Here is a 25,976-nt window from a genome sequence, read left to right on the forward strand (position 1 = left end):
ACAAAATCTTTGACTTTGAAATAGTCCAGAATGAGTATGAAGAGAGATCGTCATCAACAATTTTAACGATGGATAAGGTCTACATTATTTGAAAGCCACTAATGGCTTCATTCAAGCCTAATGACAAGCTTGATGAGGGGAATTCAGTGAGCTCTCATTTTTCAATTATCTCTCGTTTCAATTTTCGCGTTCTTACATAGTCTCATTCCATGTATAAAATGATTTGGAAGCACTCATTCCATATTATACAGCATTTGAATGTTGGAAATAGAAATAAAATATCACTATTCTTATAAAGGCAAAAAAAAATATTATGGGGATGGAGTATGGTTCAGGTTGTTTGATCCTCTCACAACACATTTATAATAAATAAGTTACTCTTTATTTACAAACAACATTATTTGTGTAATACAATGAAAATTAACATTCAATAAGTTTCAACATCGATATCAATTTAAGTAGAATAATAAACATAGATTGGTGACATTTTTATATACAGAGATTAAGTGTGAATATTTAAAACAATAATAACAATTACAATTTTACTCCATAAATTTACTTAGTCATTTGACATCCACTTAATATAATATTCACAAAATAAGTATCATAGATGTATATTTTTTGGAAGATCAAAAGTTAATCGGTAGAATCATTACAATAAAGCTTTATTGACAGCAAGTAGTTGAAGAAATAGATTGAGCATTTGAAAATATTTTCAAAATTGTTTAAATATTAATGTATGAATTTCTATATTTCTCAGAATTTTCAGAAGTTTTTTAGACTATTTTCTTCTTATTTGGTGTTTTATATAGTGTTTGATTCACATTGGAGGAACCACATAGCATATACAGGAAGAATTCGAAGCTCAGGTATGGCACGAGAGCTGATAGTTTATTCTTAAAGCTGCTTTCGAAAACAATTGAATTGAAGTGACAGTCGAAGAAATATCTGCCATTTTCTTCAATTCGTATTGATTTACTAAGCTGAGTATGTTTTGAATTTTGCAATTTTGTTAGCTGTAGAATAGGAGTGCTTTGAATTAGTGAATATTTATCAATTATGTATCAATGGAGATCAATAATAAATAACAATGATTACTCGTATATTGGAAGGATTTGAATGAAGCATTATTTTCTGGAGAAGATAGCTCCTCAAGAATTTTCAACCAGTATTAAGCTGAGATTTTCTTACAAGGATTCATTAAGCATGGGAAGTAAGGTGTGTAAGCTCATAATAATGATATGAGCTGCAGTCAACTCTTCTAGGCTGTTGGCTAGAAAAGTTGCAATTTGTTGTTTATAGATTATTTCTGTTAGCAATAATTTTCTTCCCCAAAAATAACTTAAGTATAAAATAAGTATATTTTCATCGAACTAAACATGACTTGTGCCCATAGATAAGCAAACTTGTCCGTAGTTTCACAAACGAAACATTCCACCTCAAAAAATCCTAAACCTTGAATTGAAAAAAAATCATCCGATCATGTGAAATATTCAACACATCCTTTGTGTGATATTGTTTTTGCGGTGCTATTGAAGAAATTTTCTTCTCACGCTTTGATCAGCTCTAGAAACTTACATTCTTCTTTATCTTTGTAGGGAGTATAAAAAGGGACAGGAATGAGATACGGTATAATACTTTATTGCATCCATCCGCTCCAAGAGCCTGTATCGGAATTCTTCACGTAGCTTTACTCTGACCAATCCATTATCTCTTTTTCCTCTCAGTTTCAACCCTCAATTTTTCTTCTTCGCCAGATGAAAGTAAAAACCCATCTCAATACAGCTTCCAAATAAATGAATAGGACTCTTCATCAATGAATAATGGGAAACCGTAAATACGTAATATTGACTGAGTTATTGTGGTCTAATAACAAAGTTGTGTGGATGCCATCAGTTTTAGGGAAAATATCTAATTCTGATCGAGATCAAACGAATTTATTTAGAGATCTGTGGTAACTCTCTGATATTCGTGAATCATAAGGGATGAAATTGATGTGAGTTTAATCATCAAGGGGTGGGTGATTTTTCTCCCAACATCTTCAAATAGGAGACATACATTTATAGGTCCAAATTTATTTTCTATTTTGCTATCATAGGCAATGTATTTTTTCCTTACAACAGGCAATGCATATCAAGTATACCTTGCGTTTCAAATTCGGTAATTGATCATCATGAACTCCGCATTTCTTAATTTTTGGATCTCCAATCCTTCATTATAATGAATATATATCATGATATTCCCTAGAAATATAAAAATTCCCTTCAACTAATGCGAAGAGATTGTATTTGAATAATAATTCAGGCCAGAATTACACATCAATAAATTAATACTATGATAACAAATTCTGGGTTCTTTGCAGTGGTCCAAGTTGCATCAAAATTAGATCTTTAATCCTTCATTATGATGATTATATATCATGATATTCCATAGAGATATAAAAATTCCCTTCAATTAATGCGAAGAGATTGTATTTGAATAATAATTCAGGCCAGAATTACACATCAATAAATTAATACTATGATAACAAATTCTGGGTTTTCTGCAGTGGTCTAAGTCGCATCAAAATTATTAATTTTCTGTAAATTTTAGTAATATATTGAACGTGATTATTTACAAAATATGTACACATATCACAACGATTCAGATAAAATATATACATTATGTTCACAATGAGAAGGTTTTCACATCTGGATTAATTGATTCAATAACATACTCAATGAATAATAATATTGTATTAAACCATCAAAGGGTAGCACTGTCATCAATAATAAATTATGAATCAGAACCTTGAAGCTCAAAGAATTAATTACCTTTATGCATTTAGCAGATCTTGGAAATCTCAGTTGATGAATTCTATCTATGCAACTCAGTAGCCTACTGCATTGAATATTGGCTGATATCTCAGCACGAGACTTAATAATTACTAGTTCATAAGACTAAACGATGGATTGGTCTTAATCAATATATTATGAAACATACTTTGAATAATATACTATAAGGAGAGATAAAACATTTAATCCTATCGGATTTGCATACCTAGATCACAGCCATTTAAAATACACCAAGAAGAATCATTGCTTAGGCATTGGATATGTTTAGAGTAATAAGACTATAAAGCCTACATTGGAGTCTTTTGTGATGATTATTATACAATTTACTTGGAAATCTCATCTCATTTATATGAGACTGTACAAAAACATACAATCCTTTTGTTCCGTTCAATCAGTTTAATCCACCCAGTAGTACATAGAACTTCTTAAGAAAATAAATTTCAACTGACTTATAAACAAAATACAACCTCATCCATCTTCAATTATAGAACCTCATGATCTACGAACAAAACTATTCCAATTGAATGATGATAGTATTCGAAAAATAGCTCTAAAAAGAAGAACATGATAGTGGAGTTGCTTTGACAAAGGTATCGCAGTTGTGTCAGCTCACTGTATATAAAGCAACGAGTGCATGATTTCTTAGACAATAAATTCATAATACCGGAAAGTATTATTCATCCCCATTATTTTAAAAGAGAAAATTCTGCAACAGTAGCCTACTCACAACTCAAAAAAGTAGACCAGCTAATTAACCGTGATCTCACCCACCACTTGCCCAACAATTATCCATGTAAAAATAATAATCGGTGAGGCTGAAATCAATTATTCACTGATCAACTTTCATAAAAGGAGCGATCTACTTTGATGGGAGGGGGGGGGGTGATTGTTATCTGAGTCAGTGAAAGCTACTTTAAATGAAGCAACAAAATGCGAATAATTTATCCAATTCGAAAATAATTGTTTTAAAGTTTTTTTTAAATAATTTACATTTTATGAGATATGAGTTAATCATTCAAAAGTTTCCGCATATAGTATAAATATAAAAATAGGCCCGTACCGTACAAAACAAGTAGGTGAAAATTCGTCAAATTGAAATGTCAATGACAAATTCAAAGGTTTTAAATGGAACTCGACGGCGAATTGTTATTATAGACTAGCTGCCGAATAGCAATTCGATGATTTGTTGGCAAAAGTTGACTGGCGTATGGTGCAAGCATGAGCAACGATGAAACGATGCATTGCAGTAGAGGGATGGAGGAGATTCGACTGCTGCCACTCCTGCTGTGATCGGAGATGGTGTTCAACTCAGGTGGTGGCGACTTCACCTCAACTGTCAACAAATTACGAGAATCACTCACCAGTATCAAATAGAAGATTTCTGAAAAACAAATAGTAGATGAATGAGATTGCAGAATCAGGTAGTCTGCTGTTTATCCTTTCATCCTGATTGCTATCACAAACCAACGTAGGGTAGCTAGAAATACGTCTTTTGAAAGAACTAGTCAACGTATCTCCCAATGTGAATAAATCTATTCATTTCAAACCGGCGTATCGTAGATTCAACATTGAGAGATACGATATTGGTATGTAATAACTTCATGATAGCCACTATTAAAGAGTGTGTGTTCTTATGGAGAAATTATTGAAGTATATTGTTACATTATGTACTGTATTTATGGAAAATAAATAGCTTAAACTTTTTGAGGAGGAATGAGGAACAAGAAATAAAATCAGTGATTAGTTGGAGCTTTCTGACAAACATATTATAAATATTTGATGGTTAACCATTGAAGAAAGATAGGATAATGAATTATTAAAGATTCAGCTCAGAACATCCTTTATTTGTTCTCTTGTGAGATTGTGAGTTACAGAATGAGAGAATCTGAACTGCAGAGTTCAGCTCATCTATTCTTTGAAAATATGTCTGCGTTCAAGATGAATCTATTATTCTCTTGTTTTCACACAGAAATTTCTTCAAGATTTCAGTTATTATAGGGGGGAGATGGAGGCGTTCCTCACGTCTGATTACAGAACAATATTCTTGAGAATAGACTCCTCTCTCAGCACTAAAAAAATTTCTCCTCTCCCTTGAAAACATTTCTCCTCTATGCCACTACATTCAGAAAGTATAGAATGTAAGATTGTGACATTGATCACATTCTCTTGTCTCTGACAGCAGTAAATAATATCTCTTATCGAATACTGCTCTTGATCCACTACACATACATACAAATCAGTATGAAAAATAGATTCTACAGTATTTGAGCGATCTTTTGAAATGAAATTGAATAAAATAATGCGGAAAATGTACTTACTGGCTATGCTTTGTGCCCTATGGTCAGCATATTCAGTGTTGGTGGCGTCATGACCCAGAAAGTTCGGAATGGTGGCCAGACAGGTGAGCTCCAGCTGTTCACGATGGTCTTCCTGGATCTGAAACCTCAGCTGCGTGGTCACAGAAGAAGTTCGCTTCTGTTTGAATGACTTCAACGCGTCCTTCTCCACCTAGAAAGCGAGGATGAATTGCAAAAAAAATCTAGATGTAGATCTTCATTGTGATACATTATGATTCAAATGATGTGTCCTGGGTTCCATGGGCATTCAATTAGTCTGATTATCTATTGACTCAAATATTTTCACAATTCAAACAAAATATTGATGTGATTCCAATGATGACTCCAATTTGAGGGACTAATCACTTTCAAAAATGAACTGGAGAAAACTTTCTACCATTAAATATGGAAAATCACACTAGTCCAAATTGTGTACGAGTAACGAACTTTGTACTTTAATACTCGTTGATAGATTTGAAAGATATATTTCCACTGAATTGAATGAATGATATAGGATTATTTCATAGCAGTATCACTCCATGAGTTAATTGCGAAAGAAAGTTGGTATGTAATTCCCATGGGATCTAATTTGATGCAATATGCCCTCATGCCATAAGTTTCGCGCGCTAGAAAAAGTAGGTATGTAATTCCCATGGGATCTAATTTGATGCAATATGCCACCGTGCCATAAGTTTCGCGCGCTAGAAAATAGAGGACGATTGTACTGTATTTGAATAATTTTCAGTGTAGAAAACTCGGCACAACATACACAATGCATTATGTCACGTTGGGCGTTCAAGGTTCGGAGACTAAACAGTATAGCAAAATAGTAAATTAATTGAAAATGAAACTTTTCACATGAACCAAAATATTGGAGTTGTGATTAAAACGTTTACATTTTGAATTCAGTAATTCTTCCATCAATATTCATACATTCTTCATTTTTATCATTTACCCCAAAAACATATCAATTTATGAGAAGGATCTTTGGAAGTAAACCAAGCTTTCCAGGAAGAAACTGATGGAAGTTTTATTTGCACTGAATCTAGGGTGTATATAGTATATAGGAACTGTACCCGAATCGATGAGTGCATTATGATCAAATGGATCTCGCACCATCGCATGTAGGATATGCTAAGCAGCCTCTACTTTACACCTAAGTAAAGCAGCTCTACACGCTACTGAATAAAATTCGACAGGATTTGCAGGGATAGGATTCGATCTGGTTTGTTACCGACTGGAAGCATTCTTCTCTATTTATTTGTATTGAATTTCCAGTCCATGAGTATACAAATTCTTCATTCGTTCTGTTTTATTCCTGGATCTCAAGAGTGAGGGAGAAGCAGTGGGTAACCCTGTTGATTTGATGAGGAGCATTATAATTTGAGACTAGAAATTAAACAGCAGGATCCTAGGAGGTTCGAAATGTATAATTATTGTATTGAATAAAACCTTACCAGAAATATATGTTGGAAGAAGATTCTTATATGAAACAAAGAACAAGTTCCACTCAACCAAAATTTTCTAAGTACAGCGTTTTTCGGGAAGCCAACACTAGTTCAGCTTTATTTTGCGTTGAAAGTGCAAAATAAACAACCCAGAACCCTAAAATGTTTCGAAATAATTCCAATTCCAGCCCGGTTTGCGATTTCCAAATGCAAATTCTCACACAGCCTGTTCCTCGAAATGAAATGATTCAGTGTTCGATACGTAGCCCACGTTTACAGCTAACACTTGTTTGGCAATTAGAGCGGACACACTCACAGAGTTATAGAGCTAAGTTGGACCATTCCTCCCCACCGCTATCGGTGATGCTAACTGCACATAGGGTATGCGACTAAAAGATTGTCGAACTAAGTTCACACAGTTTGTCCTTTGATAATTTGAAATTAATAAGAAAATATAATCCCAATACCTGCTTATCTCATGCCATCATAAATCATAAATAAATTAGAATACTGAAGTGAAAAGCGTAATCTACATTATCAATTCAAAATTGAATACTTATTAATCATCCACTCTCCATCGATGATAATATTTCTCTTCAAAAATAACTTTCAAGAATATTCAGCTGAATATTGATGGTCCTGTCTTACCTGTTTTCCATTCAGCAACCAAGTGACATGCGGCGTGGGATTGGCTGGAGCCGAAGTGCAATTCACCTCTATCCAGTCTCCCACCGAGTAGGTCGGCTTTCTGAACGATATTCGTGGATCTTCCATTTGACTTTCTGGGAAAACGGAAACAATTTATTCAATGGAAATATAGTTTTCTTAAAAATGTGAGACTCTAACATATAAAAATAGAGACTAGAATAATAGAGACTGCTAAACTGTATATTTTATGTAATATATTGGATCATTATACTTTTCAATCAAAGGATTTGCAAACTTTGCTTTTTTGAATCCAATCATTGTACCCCAATCATTTTTGCAGATTAGTCTACTCAAAGTCTTTAAGAGCTTCCTCCTGGCTTGTGAGACATTGCTGCACAGGAATCTTATTTATTACTGGGTCTACGAAAATTGAAACCATACTAAATTCATAAGGATATTCAATGAGGATTAACTATGCTTACAGGAATGATCAAGTAATATAGTATAGAAAGTTTAATCATAGAATTTTATTGGAGAGATGAAGTATTGATATAGAATCCCGGAAAGACGTCCTCCACCAACCCACACAAACAATCAACATATCTTTAACAAAGAAAGATGGAACATATTATGGTTGGATAGAGTTCGGTCTTGTTAGAAAAGATGAATACCATAGATGGCGCGGTGAAGATTGAATATTTTTTGTCTGCTGCCGCACCATGAAGTATTATTCAGAATCGGCATTGATTTTCCAAATGCAAAACCCACGCTGTGAGAAGTGTCACAGAAAAGATGAAGAACACAATACCTTAAAGCTTCTGTTCTAATTGATGAATTGATTCTACAATGAGCAATTTCTGTGTGTGTTACGGTGTAAAGAGCTGAATCAAGGCTTTATGGACTCTCAAATTCAATATCTTTTTTCTAGAAATTTATGCTCTGCCAGCTATCAACACCGTGAAGTCAAGAGAGATTGGTGAAATATAATAGGGGCTATGCACTCGAGAATGAAGCATGACTTATAAGAGCGCAAGATAAAGATGAGGCGGGGAAGGCTGAGTATGAAAATGTGGGAGTTAGAAAAATGGTGACGAGAGGGAAGAGAGGAGAAAGAGACAAAGAGTCTGCAAAAGACGAAGAAGAGAGAAGTGCTACATCACCAGAGAATTTCAAACATTACAACATTGGTCGTCCTTCTTCAGGGTTGGTACCACTGTGTAAATGCTACACGTTCCGCATATAAATCTCACAGAAATGCAATAAGGGAGAATGCAGCGGGACGTGAGAAATGGAATCACCTAGTTGCTTCATTCCCGAATAGAATTCCTTTGCTATGAAGTGTTTGCTCAGTGTGCATACTTCTTAAGACCATTGAAATAAGTTGAGTCTCGATAATATTCTCAAAGAACATAACGGTTGCAAATTTGTTGAATTTTTCCCAAGAACAAAAACGTCTCACCAAGCTTGACAAAAAAGGAAATGTTTCAGAGTATATTTCTTGAAACTCTGAAGATTTCAAAGAACTCAATCAAGTATTTTTTGATTTCAATAAAGCTGCTAGAGACAAGAATTTTAATGGTAATGATCACATTGGAATTGGATAAGTAGTTCCATGAATGTAGTTAACATGAATCTTTACACCAAAAACATTTCTACTCATTGCTTTGCAATATATATGGATATATATTATATACCCAAATGTTGCTACAGAAGAATGATCGGAGAATGTTTTCCTACATTCTAGCGGGCAGGCAAATAAGGTTCATGATATACGTGAGATAATCTATATTATTTGATGATTCGTCAAATTAAAGTAATATTCTCGTTGAAAACAATTATTCAATCACTGTCGAATGAAATTAAAGTTTTTCTACATTTTTTTCTGAACAAAACTCCACAAGTGAATAAATAATGCTAGTTGGAAAACTTGAAAATTGAAAAAAACTAACGGACTACTGTCATCTCTCGTTCTTCGGAAGGCTTTGTGTAAATGGGCGTTTCAGTTGTCACCTCACATGAGTACACACTCGACGCTTCGAAGTCCAAATTGCGCAAACACAACTGCCGCTCGTTGCTGCTCAACCACTGAAACAAAAAAACATTATAATTTGTTTTAAGATTTATTTGGGGAAGATGGATTTTCCACCTGAATCATGTTTGAAAATGTATAAGAGTTGGAGGAGGAGGATGATGAGAGGAGTTGGAATACTGGGAAGGGATGGAAGAGGCGGTAGAGGTGAAGGAGGAGGAGTAGGAGGAGGAGGTGACTGTGTATTCATGCACATGGGCATGGATCGCAACAAGTTGTTGACATTATTTCAAAAGCGGAAACTGAGAAAGCATTGTGTAGGCTCGACCTGATAAGAAGGGGACTGCGAATCCAGGCCAACAATAAACTGCGAGCGTTGAATAGGTGCACGAGCTCAGTGGGGGTTTCAAAAGCCCAAACATGGAGACCAAGAAGTAGTGAGAGTCTGCTAGGAGGAAATGAATTGAACGGGAGTGCTGGAGAAAGTTATGAAGCTGTGCGAGAGAAAAGAAAACTCGGGAAATAGGTGGCACATCATGCTGTCTAAAGGTGGTACAGTCGAGAAAGGAGATAGATGACAAAGGAAAATGTGAAAAATTGATTTTCGTGGTTTGGTTGTGGTTACGGAGCAAGTGATGTGGGGAAAAGTGTTCGACGGAAAATAGATTTTAGTGGCAATAGAATTTTCTCGTAAAAGGATGAAATGAGTGAAATGATAGATGTCATTTAGTGATTGAATCAGTCGACTGGTTGTACTCCCGATTCACTGATTTGGAGTTAGGAATATCTACAAATTATTCTCTTCATGATATTGTGTTCTCCTATAAATTCATCCTTTATTGAACAAACAAAATTCCAAAATTATCAAGAATTTCTGGAACAATATTGTTAGTGCCTCCTTATTTCAAGTAATCAATATTACTGAAGAAGATTTAAATTTCTTTCTTTTAGATCTCTTGATCGATTCACTCTATTCAATTCATGCATCAACTTTCTGTTTTAGCCCACCATCCTGGACACAATACAGTATTGGATATTGCTCAGCTCATATTGGTAGGAAAAAAGAAACTACTGTAATAAATATATGAAAGAGGAAAACATATTGTGCAACGAAGGGGGTACTGAACTAGAACCCATGCTGAGCTCAGCGGGGCAAGCGAACGTTGAATTTAATGGCCCAACACATGCAACTCTGTGCAAATGCACTACATCTTATCATAAACTGCCACAAATGATAGGGCAGTGAACACACTTGCAGTCATGTTCAACATCCGTTCTTGAACGTGTTATATGAAAATTGAGTCTATGAGAACCCATAGTATTTATGACAAGCGAGAATAATTATCTAGATTTCGAATAGAGGGGATAGAAAAGGAGTCGGAACCAGCTGTTGCTCGAGTTTTGTTTTCACTCATACAATGCAAAAGAAATCTGTATTCACTAACAAAAACCAACAAAAATGGAATAAATAGAAATTAGAAATACTTAGATTAGATATCTTTACTACTCAGAAAGAGAAACGAAGATAAAAATGCTCAGATGTTATGTGTTTACAGTCCTATTATATGGTGCAGTCCTGGACTGTGAATGAGGCCATTAGTAAAAGACTTGTTTCATTCGAGATGTGGGCATACAGAAGGATTCTGAGGATACCATGGACTGATCGCATAACAAACATTGAGGTTCTAAGGAGAATGGGGAAAGACTTTGAGATAATCACCACCATCAAATGCAAAAAAGATTCAGTATCTGGGACATGTAATGAGAAACGACGTAAGATATTCTCTATTACAGGTGATTCTCCAAGGAAAGATTTTTGGAAAGAGGGGCCCTCTTTAGAAGAAGAATTTCTTGGCTAAACAACATCCGATCCTGGTGTGGAAAAAGCTCCATAGAAATATTTCGTATTGCCGTGGATAAAGTGGAAATCGCCATGTTGATCGCCCATGTTCGAAGCGGACAGGCACAATAAGAAGAAGAACCAAATTGATCGCCAGCTCTTTGCAGTGCAATATTATAACGGTTAACAATATAATTTATTTCTAAAAACATTAATCATAGTTCATAATGTTGATCCTCCCCATTTCCATTCACTGAAAAATGTAAATAATCAAATGCCTCTCTCGTACAATAAATGCATTAGGACAGATTGTATCTACACACAGATATGAGTCAAAATAAAGTTTATTAGAGAGGCCCAATATAATATGGTTATTCTACTTGAATAAATAAATATCTTCTACGAATTTTATAATGAGCATTATCTGTTCAAGAGAAAAGGTACGCTTCTCTATCCTGGTGGTAGTGGAAGATGATTGAAATGTGACATGGCATGGCATGTATGTTATTCCAAATCCAAACACGTTCAACTATCTAGAATCCTTCACAGCAAGTGAACGAAAGTGTCTGCCTGATGAATTCATTTTGGAAGTTTCATGTTTGTTTCACTTAGTCACATGTAGCAATAATACTGATAGAATGAGATGATAGATCGCGTATTATAATGAGGACTGAAAGAGAATTTGTTCATATATCATGTTTGTTTTCCAGTAGCCCCCAATTATTTTGAGCATTTTTTCCTTCGCTAGAATATTATATCTATCGTCAGTTTTGTATATAATAGGAAAAAAGATGGATGGAATGGCTTAGCATGTGAAGATAGCGTTGAATTATTTGTCTCAGATATAACGTATCAGTAATTCGAATATTTTGAATGTAAAAACCGTTTTGTAGTTCATCATCTTACAACCCCTCATTTCTTAAAAAAAAGAAACTCCTCATTTCTTTTTTGTTATAGAAAGACCTTTAAAATAATGTACCACACAATAGGTGTTCACATTTAAAATATTCCAGTTACAACTCCTAAGTCACCCCTTATAAGGTGTTGAAATTCAGTCGTACGTCAAAAGGTAGAGTATTCGACCAATAACTTATCCTGAAAGTTACAGTATTATATCTACAACAGTCTCCAACTTATTGAAGGGTTCCCATTCATATGACTCACTCTGTAAATCAAGTTTATCAACGAAACCTTGAAATTCTTTATTGATGAATTGAGTTTTCCGAAGGAAGAAAACTGAACGGTCCATGATAATAATAATAATTGATGATAGTCTGACTGCACCAGTGATACACAAATGACTAACTACAGCTGAGCTGGAATCTAGTAGTTTTTTTCGCCTTTACTCGTCGTATATGGTTGAGAGGAGAGGATGCACCATGGAGCATGCAATGATAGAGCACCAGGCACTTGACAAATGAGCCAGAAGGGATGGGAGGGCGTGCTTGCAAATAAAGAGCTACTGGGAAAGCATGGACAGCCGCCAACAAAGAAACGAAAATAATGAGCTGTCTGTACTGTTGCTGTTTGCAGTTAGCAGTTCTCTTATGACTTCTTTTTATGCGCTAATACATCAATGGACACACTCCGCTGGGAGAGCATCAATTATTGGAACTCTCTTCTCTACCTCTTAATCTTGCTCCTCTATCATCATTTCTTCTCATTCATTCGCACTGTGCAATTGCAATATTCCTTCACTATACTTCGACCCATTTCCACTACCAACTCATCTGTTACTCCTAATGTATTGACCATGAATTCATCAATAACTTCTCTATTCTAATCAATTTATTCCGATTTTCCATCGAACTCCTTTTGCTCTCATAATCTCAATTATCAATTTATCCATTATATCCATCTCATCCCTTCACCTTCTCGTTTGAATATCGATCTTCAGGTTCGGTATTCTCTTCAAAGACTGCACAGTATTATGCTATCATAATCAAATCACATTCATGTTATTATTGCTCCATACGTTTCTTGAATGGATATTCTGGGAAAATACAAGAATAATGTCTGTTATAATGGACTCCCTGCATCCATGCATTATAAACATCCTGCATCTTGTATCATCTTTGAATCATGTAGTCATGTCGAGAATAAACTTAACTTGAACGATAGATTACAAACACGTGAGAAACCACAATTTTATAAAATTTGGCATTTGAGGAAGGTAGATGAGCTAGATTTAATGGCAATTTATGGCAACCGTTAGGTTTTTTGCCGTCATTTGCTGCATCCTCCCATCTCGATTCTACCACTTCCATTGCTCATATTATTTTCATAACCCTTGCTTAGGACAAGTTTGAGCTCAGGCCAGCGGCTGGATATGTTGAGCAGTGAATATGAAATTTAATCAACCTCTTCTCAGTCAGATGATTAAATCATCACTACTTATCTGTGACAATCTATATAATGGCCAATATGATAGGCTCAACTATCTACCCGCGATATCTATATCCCCTTACGACCCAAAAAGGCTCAATAAATGTCCGGTAATTCCTGTGTTACATTTTTCTAATGAAATGCATAGTTTTCTTAAAGTTCTGATAGACTATGACTATTGTGAGTATAGTATGAAGGAAGAGATAGTAAAGTCTGTGCAAATGTTGATTGATAATCTTAATCTATTTATTGCTTTGACTAACTATATTAAGATTCAATAATCAAATTTGAACATGACTGAGCTTCTCCAATATCCGTCCATCGATATATTCCCTACCCACCTCCAACTCAAATTTAGATCACTTATGGCGGAGTCGTTTGGGAATGGCTATGAAATGCACTTGAAGGTACTGAGCATGGAATCTCCTTCCAGATAGCAGAATACCTTTGCAGAACAAAACCAGATTCAAGAGAATTATCATTGTTATTACATTGGTGGAGATTCTACCTGAAAATATTACCATTTCAGCCGTGGTACCCAAAAAAACAACATCAACAAAATGCTCAGTCTATTATTTTGTGGAGCTGTTGTTTGTTTTGAATGATTGTGATAAGGGATGACTGTGATAAGGGCGGCAATGGCGGCCAACTGCGAAAAAAGAGGCGAATAGTCGTTAAGGAATAATAAACCGAGCACTAATGCAACCAACCTTTTCCGTTCTTCTTATTCTTCTCTCTACGGTGTGATAATTAAAATGGAGGTCTACTAGCTCGTGGCGCTGCTATAGAAGGAGGAAGGGAAATACGCGTACTGGTACAGATAAGCAACCCCAAATGGTTTATCGTGCTCACTCTTTCTTTCTAACTGGCGATTATTTTCATCTTCCACCCCGATCCGCTCCACTCATCCTATCGCACTGATATGATGAAAGTACAGTGGTTTAATACAATTTGCATTCCCTTGTGCTGAAGAAAAAAGAATCGAATATAAGTCTGTGGAAAATGTTTGAGAGAGATTATTCCCGAGCAATTAATAAAGTTAGATGCATTTTTCGTTCTAAATCTCTAGAAGGATTTACCAATTACAGATTATGATTCATTTTTCTCTTCTCTGAATTATATTCTGAGCTCATCATCGACCCTCATTAATCCTAACAATCACCAACTCTTATAGTACTGAAAATTATTTATTGTTAATTGCTCGATCAAATGAAAAATATTATTTTTAAAGCTACGATTTTTTAAAAGAGAGTAGAAATAGTCCGTATGAGAAAGATTTGATTATTATAAGTGATAATAAGGATGTGATCAAATTAGGTGGTAAACTCAGAGCGGAAAACATTCAGAAAATGATGCCTGATTACCATTGATAATATTACAGATTATAGTATTACGATATGATCAAATTGGATGCACGGATGTGCAAGTGCCCGCATTGAGATGAATAATCAAGCGTGCAAATGAGGAACAACATCTGAAAACACATTGTGAATTGAATGTAGATGCTCACTCTGAACGCCACCAGGGAATGCACGCGTTCAGTGTGGGTGTTACTATGTCTTTTTCCAGATTTTATTTCTCATGTGCGCGTTTGGCCATGCATGACCACACGAGTACTTGCACATACGTTCATCCAATGTGATCATACCCTTATACCATAGTCTGTGCTATTATCATCTCCTGGTATGGAATCCACGAGCACCTTGAAGCAGAAAGATCTTGAATCAATATTGGTTAGGAGATTATTTAATATTTGATGAATAACAATAATCAAGTTGAGGAATGCTTACAATCATGAAATAATGTTGTTCTCAAAATATTCATGATGTTATTGACGTCAGACTGTTATGAAACACCGAAGCGCCTCTGATCTGCAGATAAATTAACTCTGAAATTAGAATGCATAGTTTTTTCAGTTGACCAGTTGTCAGTGTCAGTTGACCAGTGAATCATTATCAATACAGTTTAAAATTGAATAATGGTATTAAATGTGATTCATTTGATCTATTACGTCAATCTTCAGAATAACAAATTTTCAAATCATATATTCCTGGAATGAAAACCAATAGGCGAAGCAGTGTGTGATTTCATAACCTTATAATAATTTGGACAGCATTAACATTCTATCAAACTTTTTGGAGAGAAATAGTACAGGCTCTGCTTAGTTTTTCCTCCATGGTCTATTATGATTATAGTGTCTTATACAATAAATGAATAAGAAAAATTGGAGAAGTCTTGATGATAGATGAATCCAGAATGATTTTTTGAATGTCCTAAATGCGGATTTTGGAATCAGAAACAGAAAATAATCGGAGAAACAGGGATAAGTTTTCGACTGAAAAAGTTGTAATCTCTAAATTGCCAGTGTTCTGCGAGTGACATGAAACATTTTCAAAGGGACTCAGACATGCACGTGAAAATCTGTGAACTACTGTAGGCGTTTTGTTGAGTTCAGAAGTACAAAAGGCAAATTAGCTGTTGTTTGAAATAGCCTAACGTATCTTGACGGTGAGCGGTCAGTGGAAAGCCAAATGCTGCAAATATTGCAACAAGTGGAATTATTGACAAGTTTTGAACGTGCTTCAAAAATGTTGTCGAACTTCTAAACGTGGTGCAATGAGTGTAGTAGAATCACAGAGCAGAGGAGGTAATTTTTTTCACAGGTTTTTGCAAGTTCATTATTGGCTGAGCTTATCAACTGCATCAAAAAATTATCATACAAGAGGATAAAAATGAGATGATTTCATCTGGGTAACATTTAAGACCTTTTTAACTCTTTATCACTGAGCTGAACTTGTATACCAAATGAGAACTTTATTGACCTGTTCTAAGAAAGAAACAAAACTTGAGAAACTACTGGAATATATTTGATTCAATATTTACAGTAAATCGAATTTAAGGAAGAATTGAGCACTTGAATTCAAAAGAGCTGAATAGAATTGCTCAAAGATAGTGTTTTGACGGCCTGGACTCTCAGTTGGAGTGATTTAGAAGCTTTTCAAATGAACTTTATCGGATTAAATCGTACAATTGCGAGCGTGGGATTGTTTACTAGTGACGGATGGACTCTGCTACTTTGGCTCTCTCCATCTGGGACATTAATTCGATTGATTTCTCCCAAAGAGTTCCTGATTCTACCGGTTTCACTCTCATAGTCTCTCTATGAACACAGAGAATTCCTGTATCCCTCTCACCCCCTAAATCTTTCTCTTTCTTTCTCTGTCGATCTTCTATGCCCAAGCGAGCAATAGATAGCGACTGTAGAGGGATCGGTGAGACGTGGCTCTCAATTGTGGAATGGCAGTTGAATGCAGTAACGCTGACAAATGACTGAATTCTTTGTTCTTTATTGCCAGAGAAAGGAACGAAGTGAAGAAACAATTGACACCCACTGTCTTTGTCAGTTTTTCCATTTACTATCCAGAATGATCGCGATGCTACCCAAGGTAGGTATCGTGAAATTTATCTTAGCTGGAGTGGATTCCGAATCTAGCGCGTTATCGAATCGACTTTTAGAACGCATTTTGATGTTATGAATAGATAAAGTTTTATATTTTTTTTATAGATTTATTTATTTGATGTTGAATTGAATGGAGTGTTGACATCCATTGCTCATATATTCTTATCCTAGGGTATAGAAAATCAGGAGGGTTGTCCAAAATATAAAATACCCTAGAGTCATCGTGGGCGAAGTGGAAGAAAAGACTCAACCTCGCGAGCACTTCGCTCACTTTCGAAATAAAGGCATTCATCTATCAATTTTCAAATATTCATCTATCTATTGGATCTCATATTTCAAAAACAGTGCAGTAATAGGGGCAGGCGTGTCCAGGTAATACACAAATTTTGCAGAGGATTCTGAATTCGGTTAATTTTTTCTTTCATGATTTTCATAGCCCCTATTTCAAGACTGATAAGCTATTCTAGCTTGACTTAAATTGATGACAATATTGATTGTGCAGGTGAAAATCATTGGTTCAGTCTTCTTTATTGGTCAGGGATTGAATTGGAATTTATTTTCAACATAAAAGCTTAGTCTGCTTTTACACTTCCATATGAACACTAGCACTAAACTAATTTGTGCGGCTTTCTGCGTTGAAGTCTTGTCATTCTATGCACGTTGAGCAGCTGGATTGCTTCCACGTTCACATTTTGATTGAGTCTTTCTTCAAGTTTTTCCGCAAATATTTGGATTTCACTAATGACTGTCGCCACTCCCAGGTCGCGGTGGAATTCAGAATTCCTGATGTACCAAGGAGCGTCCACACAACTCCTGAGTATTTCATCCTGGAAGCGCTGGATGATGTCAACATTTGATGGTTCAGTGCAGCCCCAGAGTTATTTCCACACCGGCTTGAGAATCTGCTTGTAGAAAAGAAATCTATTTATATAAAAGCGAAATGGCACTCACTCACTGACTGACTGACTCACTCACTCACTCACTCACTCGCAGAACTAAAAATCTACTGGACCAAAAACGTTTAAATTTGGTAGGTATGTTCAATTGGCCCTTTAGAGGCGCACTAAGAACGGATTTGGAAAAATTTCCAAAGATACGCCCAAAATCTGCGTTTTTCCAGCGTTTTTTTAGCGTTTTCTCAGTTTTATCGAGAACAAATGAACAGAAAATGTTCAAATTTAATACAGAAGCTCAGCTAGGGTGTAATAATCTTGTGTTAGAAGGAATTTGCAATAACAAAAGTTAGTTAGAAGATACGCCCAAAATCAGCTTTTTTCGCTTTTTCTCAGATTTATCGAGAACAAATGAACAGAAATTGTTCAAATTTAGTACAGAAGCTAAGCTAGGGTGTAATAATGTTGTGTTAGAAGAAATTTGAAATAACGCCAAATATACGTCCAAAATCTATGTTTTTCCAGCGTTTTTTGCGCTTTCTCAGCTTTATCGAGAACAAATGAACAGATTATGTTCAAATTTACTACAGAAGCTCAGCTGGGGTGTAATAGTGTTGTGTTAGAAGGAATTTGAAATAACGCCAAAGATACGCCCAAAATAAGCGTTTTTTGCGATTTTCAGTTCTCAATTCTCCACGTCATTCCTATCTCTAATTTTAAAGGCTATTTAATATTGACTTTTCGATGGAATGAATCATGCTCAAATGAAAAATGCAGGCGAGCGAGGCGAGCCCGCTGATTTTTATTTCTGGACGATCCAGTCGGGGGCGAGCGAAGCGAGCCTGACGGCTAGTTTGTTATAAATCAACAACTTCGATGTCCTCCCAAGTAGCCAGTGCGTTTTCTTGAATTTGATGCCAAGTTAATCTCTTTTCTTCTTATTTACATCCTCCTTCCATCGAAGTTTGGCATCCAGCGTCATGCCTAGATACTTTCCAGTGTTGGAGTAGGATACAATATTCCCATTGAGTGTCTAGGGAATATATTGAAGTCCTTTGTGAAGTTGACTTGAACTGACTTTGCTTCATTCAATTTTATAAGTCAGTGCTTTGTCCAAACAATTCGGTTAATGATGATTTTTACTCTCAGTTATAAACAAATGCACACATGAACAGAGGATGAATTAAATAAGATTTTATCATGAGTGTGATAGTTACAAAAGGCCCTTTGAGTTGGACGAGTCATGAAAGAATGTCAAATTCTTTTGGTGCAGGTGATTAAGGCTTTGCAAGTATTTTTACAGGATGTGAGGTTCACCACAAAAATGGAACTCATAATATTCTATTGGAAGATTGAAGATGAGAAAATACTACTTCCGGAACAGGAGCAATATAATATTACGGTTTATAAAAGACTCAAAGACACGAATACATATAGAAAAGGGGACTTCTATGCATCGATAGTCATCAATATCACGTTTGAAAGATGAAACTTGTTCTAAGTTTTACTTATTATTATAATACTATCAATAATAATGATAATTTTCACCAATTTTCTTCATTTACCGATTCTTATAAAAAAAGCTACAAAAAATGTGCTGAAATGTTTACCTGATTGATTCATGTTCTAAAAGTAGAACCTAAACAGAGGATTACTCCAATGATTCTCAAATGAATCATTGATTGAATAATGGACGGATGGAATTCATAATTATATCAAGTGCCAGTTCGACATTCAACATGAACAAGTTAATAGTTTTTGGAGTTGAAAAAATGCTGGCTTGGCAAAGTTGTGCGTCGTTTGAAAAAGTGTTTTGCAGCCGGGAAAAGTGCGGGAAGCATCGATCGGGCGAGACCTGTTGTTGAGGGATGGTGAGGGTGACCCTGTGTTCGGTGGTGGGAGGGAAACGAAGGGCTTATTGTGGAAGCCTCAGCGTGGAATCCCATAATAGCCATCCCACAGGTCTTGCCTCTCTGTACACTGTACATCCGCAACTATCCTGACTCCACTGCTCGCACTAAACCACTAAAATAGTACAGCATGAATTTATATTTGAAAACCTACTTTCTGTTGAATTCTTCAGGAATTTCTCGCGGTATTCAGGTTGCGCTTCCACTAGAAGTGGTGAACTAGAGCTCCGCATTTCATAATTTAATGATAGTGATGGAACAAAGAATGTGAGAATGCATTCGATACATAGTTGAGTTCCTGTATGGTAATTATTTTCACTAATGAAAGCTATATAAATACAACTAAGGACTTCTGCTACTGCAAATATTGACCAAAGAACTAAAATAGTAGAAGGAAATTTGAAGAATGAAACTGTCCAAAAACCAAGTTGGTATTCTTTGATATAATATAATACAGAAATTAAATTCCAGCTGTTGGTTAACTGCAATTTCTAATAAGAATATTTCTAATAGTTATATAATAATTTCTAATAGTTATACTGTATGTTAGAACCTATTATGGACCTGATCCATCACTGTATGTCGATCTTAGCAATAACAGTTTCATTGCAGCTACACTATCGTATTCAAAGTCAACCTTATGATTAACCCAGCAACCCAATTAAGTCACTTCCAACTACGTTAAATTCCACAATCCTGGAGAAAATTCTCTCTCCAATTTTCCGAGTGGCATGAACCTTGTTATTGTTCAGTTCCATTTCTGCTCCAACAAACTTAATTCCAGGCAATGGATGTGTTTTGAATTGAGTCATTTACATAATCAACCACCGTAGTGAGCATATGTGCTTGTGTGTATGTGTGGTACATGAGTGTGTGTGACTGAGCTCTAGCTTGCTACACGTTTGAACTTATACGTAAGAACGCTCATTAAGACTCGCAGAGGAGGAGCTTTATCCTTGTAGTCCTTAATACAGCTGCCTGTCCAGCATTAATCCTAGCAATTAGTTTGCTCCAGTGAAATTTATTGCCAGATTTTTCGTCTTTTCAACCTGAGCTCATCCCTAGAACTGATTTCTTGTCTCTCTTGAAGTTTTTCTCACTCTCCAGTATCTTATAAAAAGAGAAAATCGATTCTATAAATCAAGATTTAAAAGAGGTAAAAGCAGAGTTATGAATTATGATTGGTGTGGGAACTTATATTCAATAAGATTTGATTGGATAACCTGATGTTTTTCACATTCTCTCCATCACGATTATTTGATTCTCGAAATATCTTAATCTATAACTGACTTCTTTCTTTTTATTAAATCACTTTGAACTTTATATAATCATTTAACCTCCTTGGACACAACAGACTCACGATGAAGAGAATTGAAAAATTGAACAATAATCAAAGAATAAGCATTCTGATTTCAGATTTATATTGTATGTATTGTAAAAATTAATCAAACCCAATTTGAATTCACGTCATCTCTGGATGAAAAAAACATTCAATGAATTGTCAATATCTCCTCCTGTAATATTGCCACGTTTGTATTATATTCTATCACAATTACGTGATATTCATGATATCCTCTTAACGCTTATCATTGATCAACAAAACACATTTTCTCGAACTCTCCAGCTCATTCGCTCTAGTGCCAGTCATATAGATCTAGCTCTAGCTCGAACTCTCCTGCTCTAGCTCTAGTGCCAGCCATAGTTGTTGCTCTCTTGACCAGATTTAATCTGTTGGAGAAATTTCTCTAGAGTGTATGAGTCAAGAACGGGAGCACATACCAACTTTCACGAGCGTCCTCACACAGGAAAAACGTGACCAGGTTGTGTTTGAGCAGTTCTGGATGCTACTAGCTACCTTTTCACCTGGGCATGAGAGGTCAAGAACAGAATATGTGGGAGAGAATAAGAGTGGATATGCGATGACGAAGTTGGAGAATGTGAGAAGAACGAAATAGCTTCAATGTGAAATAGTGTAGCAAAATACCTTCGAGAAAGAATTCTGAAGTGGAATAGTTCATAAGAAATAAGAATAGATTAAAATGATGTAACAGGAAAGACAGAAGAGAAATTAGAGTGGAGAAAGGGAAAACTATATTATACTATGGATTTCAATAATGAAGGAGTAATATCTAGGAACAGAAAAGAGATGGAATAAGAATGAGAAAGATAAAAAGAAGCGTGATGGAGCGGCAAGATTGAATAAAGGGGAAGAGAGATGGTGACTAAGAGGAATGGAGGAAACAGGGAAGCGGGAAAAGAAATAAAAAGGTAGAAATGTGTGAAGATTGCTTATTAAACTAAGGAGAAAAAAATTTGGAAACTATGAATGTGAAAGATAGAGAAAGAAGAATTGGTAAGGAAAATAAAGTGTCATGTGAGAGAAAAAAAGAAAAAAGAAAAAGCAATTAGGGGCTCTGGAACTTTAATAAATAATTTAATGAGTAGCGAAACGATGAGGAAGTGATCTAAGAACAGTCAGCAAAAATTTACAGGAAACACGAGAGATTGACTAAAAAATAATAAAAAACAAGAGGTGGCAGGAGAGACATAAGCTTATTGGTAGTACAAAACTATTTAAGAGACAAGTGGAATAACGGAATATAGAAATAATTAATGGGAAGAAAGAATATAAGTAAAAATAAAGTGATAAGAAGTAAATCAAGTGAGAAAAACATGATCATAATTATTGAAAAATATGAGGAATAAATTCGGCGTTGATGTAAATGAAGACTCAAGAAATGTTGGCTTTTAGAAAAGCCAACTCTGTGGTCGCACTTATAGCCTAAGTTAGGATATAAGTCAAGATCCATGCCCCTGCTACCTTCCTAAATATCATATCAAGTTTCAAGTTTATTATTATCCATCATAAGACATAATACATTCATTAGAAATTATTACATTCATTTAATCTACCCTTAGCATAAGCATATACATTCCAACGCTCACTTGAAAATGCTCGAATGAATCTTAGTCTACAGTGTAATAATTTCGATAATTAACATTTCGTGGATAATGACCCAAAGGTTACAGAACCTGCTTGGGTGAGAAACAAAAAAAAAAAACAAATCTTATTCCAAATGAACAAGAATGGAAAAGAAAAAGAGAAAGTAAGAAAACATTATATGAGTTTGAAAATCGCCTCTCTATGGTTCGGAACTCACCTAAAGCTTAGGTATCATCCTTAGAAAAAAAGTCACGGAGACGAAGGAAAAGAAAGAACGTAGAAAAAAAATAATTATGTTGGAGAGAATGTAGTGGGAGGAAGATACGTGGGTGACGGAGCTTGGCAAAATGAAGTGGTGTTGTAACAAACCATGTGGACATAGACAAGACCAAGCAATAACAAGGGCTGCCCGAGAATTTATACGACACTGTTTGCACAGGGCTCTGTCCATCCTCTCGCCACAACCCACACCCCACACCCCACAACCACCCACCATCAACCACTCACCATTCGCAGCAGCTGCAACTGTTTCTAGCAGAGTCTTGCTATTTGCTTATAGTGCAAGCCAAGTAATGAAACTACTCTGCCAAGGCTCTGTCATTGCAATTCTACAAGATATCAAATTGGTCGGTCATACAGTGACCTCCATTTCATTCACTAGTTCAATTTCATACATGTTCAATTTCAGACTTAAGTTACTGGAGGTCAATAAAATTCCAACTGAATTCAAAATTGACGAATCAGTGGGCATAGTACATACTATTTCTGTCATAGCCTGTCCTCGTGAATTAGGTAAGTTGCTGCTTGCTGATCCCTATTTGCAGGACCTCTCACTCTTCCCATAAAATCATGACCTGAATGTGTTATACCACTTGTATTTATGATAACACAGATTGGACAAAGAATTCTATTGCAATTAGATAGATAGATAGATAGATTAGATAGTGTGGTGATCCTAGCTCCAGGGAGGGCATGGACCACAAAAAAATAGATAATTTTATGAAAGTGCTCACTTTTAGGGGTGCACGAATATATGCCCCTCTGTATAATATCAGACCTGAGAATTTATTTAATTGGTGGAGAGATCTGTAGTTTATCCCAGATGTAGGATTGGAGTGTTCCAATAATATTGAGCTTGAATAAAGCGATCTTAAAATTATTACCTGGTTGTTGTTCCGATAAAGAGCCAATGCAACCCGAACAAAGATATAGATCACAAATCCATGTATGATTGTGCCTCTTACCGCTATCAGAATTGATGATGAATACTTTATTAAGTAAATATAATTTCCGGAAAGGGGTTCGAGTACAGAATCTAATCCTATCAGTGTTGGATTACATTGACTTAAATCCTGTGAAATGCCGCATACACTGATTAATTTAGTCTGGAAATTATAAGCTAAGCTGCCGACAGTGACCAATGTAAAAGCAAATGTAAGCAGAATTATATTTATTAATCCCGCAGTGATCCACTGATACATTAGCAACCATCCACAACCTTCCACTCAATTAATTTCCCGACTTGTTACACTGACCATATGAGGTCTATCACAATACCAATGGTAACGTGTCAAAGACGATATCAAGGTTTTCAGACAAGAAACGAACTGGAAGATATGCTCAGTTATTTCAATATATTGACAATTTTCAAGATAAGCAGATAGTAAATAATAATCTTTAAAGTTAATGATGATGATCAGTATAACGTGTTCTGGTTTAACAATACCAGACATGTACAGATTACAATTTAATAATGATTCAAGAATTGAAAGAAGATGTATGTCAAAATAATAATTACAGGGTTGTGAGTTCTGCTTTGGAATAGCTTAATCGATAGACAGATTATTATAAATTGATCTAATTTAATGATGATTATTATAATGTGGATTAATGTTGGATTTCCCCTGATTACAATCTGGTCATGACCATTAATTTTCACTAGAATTTATATCACTCATGAATCGTAGATGGGGCCCCAATACATTTACGAGAACACTCACGCGACTATGTTTTCCTTTTTCCTTGGTTCGCAAATAATTATTCTTCTGCCATGTGCTGGATTTTCTGGCCTCCAAGTAGAACGTGTTGCTGGTATATTACTCTGCGATTCATGTAGATTTAATCGGGTATTTTACGTTAATTATTATCTCCACAAACAAAAAGGAACTTTACAATAAACATTAAAATTCACAAATTAATAAACAGTTAGAAACAATTTACATAAAATTTTTCAACAAGAATGCAAGTTTACTCAAAACGTGTGACTAGGGCAAGGTCAGTGCTAGAACAGCCTAAATCTTCTCCTTCCGAATTCAATTCACAATTCAATTCTATGAATCTCTTTGTTTCTAATTTGCATAGGACGATTGCTATTGGTTGTAGCCGAGTGACGTAATGCACACGTCATATCTTTATGAAAAATGGTTCCTTTGTTTACATTCAATTCCCTGACTTACAAGACGAATAAATACATTAAAACATGAATATAATTCAATCATTTCAAAATACAATTCAATTCCAACAGTGTAGGTGAATTAATAATAATACATAAAATTACAATAACAGAGATCTCGACATTCTATGTTGCATCTCAACAATTCAAATTTTGGTATCCTTTTCTTTATCCTCTGATTGGTTGTTCGTGCAAAGAGGAATAAATCTAGCGAGATCGCTTCTATTTAATATTTATTTGTTGATAATTCAAACAATGAATATAATAAAATTAAATAGTACCGTTTGTCAATGTAGACTTACATACAAAGAGTATTTGTAACTTTTTGCTATTATTGTACATCAGAATACTATATCTTTTTTATAATTTGTTTTTCAAAAATAAACTCATTTATTGTGCTAATAATTTTGATTAGCTTATTATTATAGATTCCTTTTTTCCTACACAATAACGAAAAATAATAATTTATAAATAAACATGCCAACACATTATATTATACAATAAGCAGGTCTGAACGATCTCGACTCTATATTGGTGTTCTAAGCGTTCGCACGTTTTAGGTTAGGTTTACCACAACATTCCCTTAACCTATAGATGTGATTTTAATATAATAATTTTACAAATTAATAGAATAAATAATATAATAAGCAATATGAACTCAATTGGTTTACTGGAAGAGACTGATTCAATTTGATATTGTTATCAGCTAGCGGTAATGTTGATAACTATTATATTTCGAGATTTTTTGCTGCCTCTGCCTTGATTTTCACAATATGATTTAAAGAATTAGTTTTTTT

The 25,976-nt window shown here is 35.2% G+C and overlaps 1 protein-coding gene across 1 annotated transcript in view; it reads right to left on the reverse strand.

The window, feature by feature from the left end:
- Positions 1 to 358: 358 nt before the first annotated feature.
- LOC111051086 overlaps positions 359 to 25,976 on the reverse strand; it is a 111,656-nt gene continuing 86,038 nt past the window's right edge. Inside the window, exons 4-7 of the mRNA XM_039427941.1 lie at positions 9,216 to 9,351; positions 7,267 to 7,400; positions 5,153 to 5,342; positions 359 to 4,167 (exon numbers count right to left, since the gene is read on the reverse strand). Coding sequence (XP_039283875.1) covers positions 3,956 to 4,167; positions 5,153 to 5,342; positions 7,267 to 7,400; positions 9,216 to 9,351 — 672 coding nt within the window. The 3' untranslated portion in view covers positions 359 to 3,955. The remainder of the gene's footprint in view (positions 4,168 to 5,152; positions 5,343 to 7,266; positions 7,401 to 9,215; positions 9,352 to 25,976) is intronic.

Source organism: Nilaparvata lugens, chromosome 5, assembly GCF_014356525.2.
Source record: "Nilaparvata lugens isolate BPH chromosome 5, ASM1435652v1, whole genome shotgun sequence".
Taxonomy (NCBI): domain Eukaryota; kingdom Metazoa; phylum Arthropoda; class Insecta; order Hemiptera; family Delphacidae; genus Nilaparvata; species Nilaparvata lugens.